Raw genomic sequence first — 3,677 nt, forward strand, 5'->3', positions numbered from 1 at the left:
TGAATCCGAATTAATAATTATAAAATTAAATTAAAGTATGTAAAGTTAAAAATAGAATATCAAATATAGTACACTGAAACTCAATCGAAAATACTGTGCACTGCATTAGTTAAAATAACTTTTGTTTTTGAGGTAAAATAACATTCTTGTGTACGTACGCATGAACTCAACTGCAATGAAGCTTTTCACACGAAGCGGCCATTTAACTAACACTTTCTATATATATCCCCTCCCCACCTCGACTTACCACTCCCTCTCTCAATTTTTGGGATCTTAATCCTCACTCTCTTTCTAAAACACCTAAAACAAAAAAATTATTAAATCCCCAAATCTCAAAGAAAAAGAAAAAAATGTTCAGCAGTTCCACCACCACTAGCGACTACTCAAATCCAATGGGGATTATCCGGCCGCTTCTGCTGGACCGCGCCGCCGCCAAATGGAAGTACAGCACCGTCGAGATCGCGCCCAACTGCCCCCGCTGCGCCTCCGCCAACACCAAATTCTGCTACTACAACAACTACAGCCTCTCGCAGCCGCGCTACTTCTGCAAGGCTTGCCGCCGCTACTGGACCAAGGGCGGGTCCCTCCGCAACGTCCCCGTGGGCGGAGGCTGCCGCAAGAGCCGCCGCGCCAGGGCCGCCACCCGCCAGTCCGCCGCCGGCCCCGCCTACGCGGACCCCGCCCCCGCGGGTGGCGGAGCGTGCATTGATATGGCTGCTGTTTTCGCGAAATACGTGAACCACGGGGCAGAGAACGACGAGTCGTCGCTCAGCCCCGGGGCGGCCAGCACCGGATCGTCGTCGGAAAACGCGCAGGCGAGCGCGATGGAGGAGGCGTTTTATGAGTACCAGACGACGCCGTTGGATCAGATGCAGCAGGTGATGCCGCAGATGTCCACGTGTCAGGATGTTAGTAGCCAGCAGTTTGTGTACCAGGATTTCGAGCTGCAGCAGCAGGGTGTACTCTGCGAGGATATATTGTGGGCGGAAGGTACTACTCTGCCGAGCTTCGCGTACCAGCAGCAGCCGATGGTGCAGGTGGAAGACTGTGGGCTGTTCGCACCGGATGATGACCAGTTAAGAATCTCTGCGAATTTGGTTTCGGATAATTGGGGCTCTTTTGATCTCTCGGCCTATGATTTTTACTCCACCCCTTGATACAATTTTTCATTAACTGGAAAGAATTATTAATTTAATTCCTCATTTTTCTTTCCTCTCTCAGATCCTTTTTTTTTTTTTTTTCTTGATTCTTGGAAGTTAACTGTCACAATTCCGTGAAAGGGACTAGTGGCAAAATATAATGATGTCTATATATATATACCTTTATAGAAATAATGAAATTTTGTCCTATTTCATCATTTCTTGTGACGGTGTGGGTGGTTTTTTCTACTCTTTTCTCACACGTCAAATAATTATGGCACATGGAGTTACTAATTGCAATTTATTTCGGATCCCTTTTGTTTTTATTTTCCTTTTCTTTTTGCTGGGCTGTACTGATTAGTAGGTAGATTGTGGTGCACATATATGATGTTAATTGTGATTGTGTGTCTATTACATATACTTATATTTAGATGGAAATATTATTACGTGAGCATTACTACCATTTAACTCATGTTAGCATTTTTTTTATATAATTATTTTGACTCTAATACCGAGATAATTTATTTTTTAGATTACATAAAAATTTAAGCTTGAGTTGTTCATTTTTTCTTTAACTTTAAATAATTAATAAAAAATAAATTAAGCTTTGATTCTTATATAATTTATTCATTATATCTCAATAACAATTATTTTATTTAATTTATTAAATTAATAATATCAGCAACAATTTAATTATAAAGTATTAGGATAAAAATAAATGTATAAAACATGAAAAATGCTAATGCGGACTAAATGTGATGAATGCTCACATAAGATACACAATATATATACAATATTTTTCAGTATTTATATGTGCTAATATTCACAACTCAATATTTAATATTTGTGATCGTGTTTGGGTAAATAATGTTATCGTGCAATGAAATACAAGCAATTAATAGAATTATTCTGGTTTCTAGAAGTTTAAATATTCAAATTCAAATATATTTCAAATATCACCTGTTTTGCAGTTCTTTAAAAAGCAATTGGTGATTGAATAAATTTAAAATGCATAAAATTATGCAAATCTAACTCCAGATAAATTTGGTACCAAAAAATTGGGTAGGATATCGTGGAATTTGACATGGATACATGTGTATAGATGATATTTTTAAAGTTACGTGAGCTCAATTTTCAACCTCACAAGATAACGTCGATTGGAAATTATATATTACTGAGAAAAAATTATCATCTTTACACGTGCAATTCTACGTTAAACTACGTAAATTTGCAACTATCCATCTCACATTCACGTACTGAAAAATTTATCCGGGAATATATGTGCGCATATAATTATACAAATTTGGATAATAATTGGGGTGAGACTTGGAATATAATTAAAAAAAAAAGAATACTAGTAATTTATAATGTACTTTTCAGCCTTTATATAATGGTGAAGTCATCTTTCACAATCTCATTTTTTCCGGCATTTATATATAGCGAAAAAGTGATGAGATTAGATGGTGCAAATGCGTACTAATTTACATGGATCATTAATTAGGTGAGGAAACTAAGGACATAATATAAATAGGGTCGGCTATATAGTACATAAATCGGTACTCATGTCCAGAATAAAGTGCAATTATTAAGAATTTAAATATAAAAAAATCTATATATTGCATTATGTACATAGTTCAATATCAAAAAATAATTCATGATAACATCAAAAAAAAAAAATCATGATAATAATTAATAAATAATAAAAACGAGAAAAGATCACGCGTTTTAACCATATCGATTTACATATGAAAAAATAATGTGACAAACAAAGTTAATAAAATCTACGAACAAATCAATTATAACGCACGAACAACCATATTAAATTAATGTGGTAAAAATCCATTCCTTCCAATATTTGAATCCAGGTAAGAATGTGTTCTATTAACTTGTTTGTTAGTTTCATTCCATATGATTAATCTCAATCATAGAATTTGAATATCTGGGATTTCAGATTTAATCTCATTAATTTCTCATTTTAAGGATCACTCTCTATCTATCTATCTATCTATCTATCTATCTATCTATTTATCTATCTATCTATATATGTATGTGTGTGTCTATGATGGACTAAAATAAAAACACCTCTTAGAATATAAAATAGGAATAATTTACAGCTCTTAGATCATCAAAATCGACAGTTGATTCATCACCTTGTTAGATGAATTCATGGTCATGAGTTTGAATCTCATAGATAGCAAAAAACTTATTTTTCGCAATTCATACAGTTACACAGTGATGAAACATGAAATCAACACCTAATTTTAAAGCAATAAACGACACAATATTTACGTGGTTCGGTCATCAAGACCTACGTCCACGGGAGTTCTTCGGGTTTTTCACTATACTTCGAGAGAGTTACATGTTACAAGTGTAGTGCTAGAATGAATGGAATCCCCTAACTCTAATGATAGACCTTCTATTTATAGACATGAGAGTGAGCCCAATGCCTCAAGCCCATTCACCAAGATAATTGGGCCTAAAGCCCCTTAATGCCTTAGTAAATTTATCATTTTTGCCATTTACTTTACTACGCTATTG

General features: G+C 35.3%; 1 protein-coding gene across 1 annotated transcript; it reads left to right on the top strand.

Annotated features, from left to right (window-relative positions):
• The first annotated feature begins 234 nt into the window (after positions 1-234).
• On the top strand, positions 235-1,355 carry LOC131011732 (dof zinc finger protein DOF1.2-like). The gene has a single exon (XM_057939548.1). It carries the CDS (start codon positions 351-353, stop codon positions 1,155-1,157), a length of 807 nt encoding a protein of 268 aa, XP_057795531.1. The 5' UTR covers positions 235-350; the 3' UTR covers positions 1,158-1,355.
• Positions 1,356-3,677: the final 2,322 nt, after the last annotated feature.

The sequence above is a fragment of the Salvia miltiorrhiza genome, chromosome 2 (genome assembly GCF_028751815.1).
Source record: "Salvia miltiorrhiza cultivar Shanhuang (shh) chromosome 2, IMPLAD_Smil_shh, whole genome shotgun sequence".
Taxonomy (NCBI): Eukaryota; Viridiplantae; Streptophyta; class Magnoliopsida; order Lamiales; family Lamiaceae; genus Salvia; species Salvia miltiorrhiza.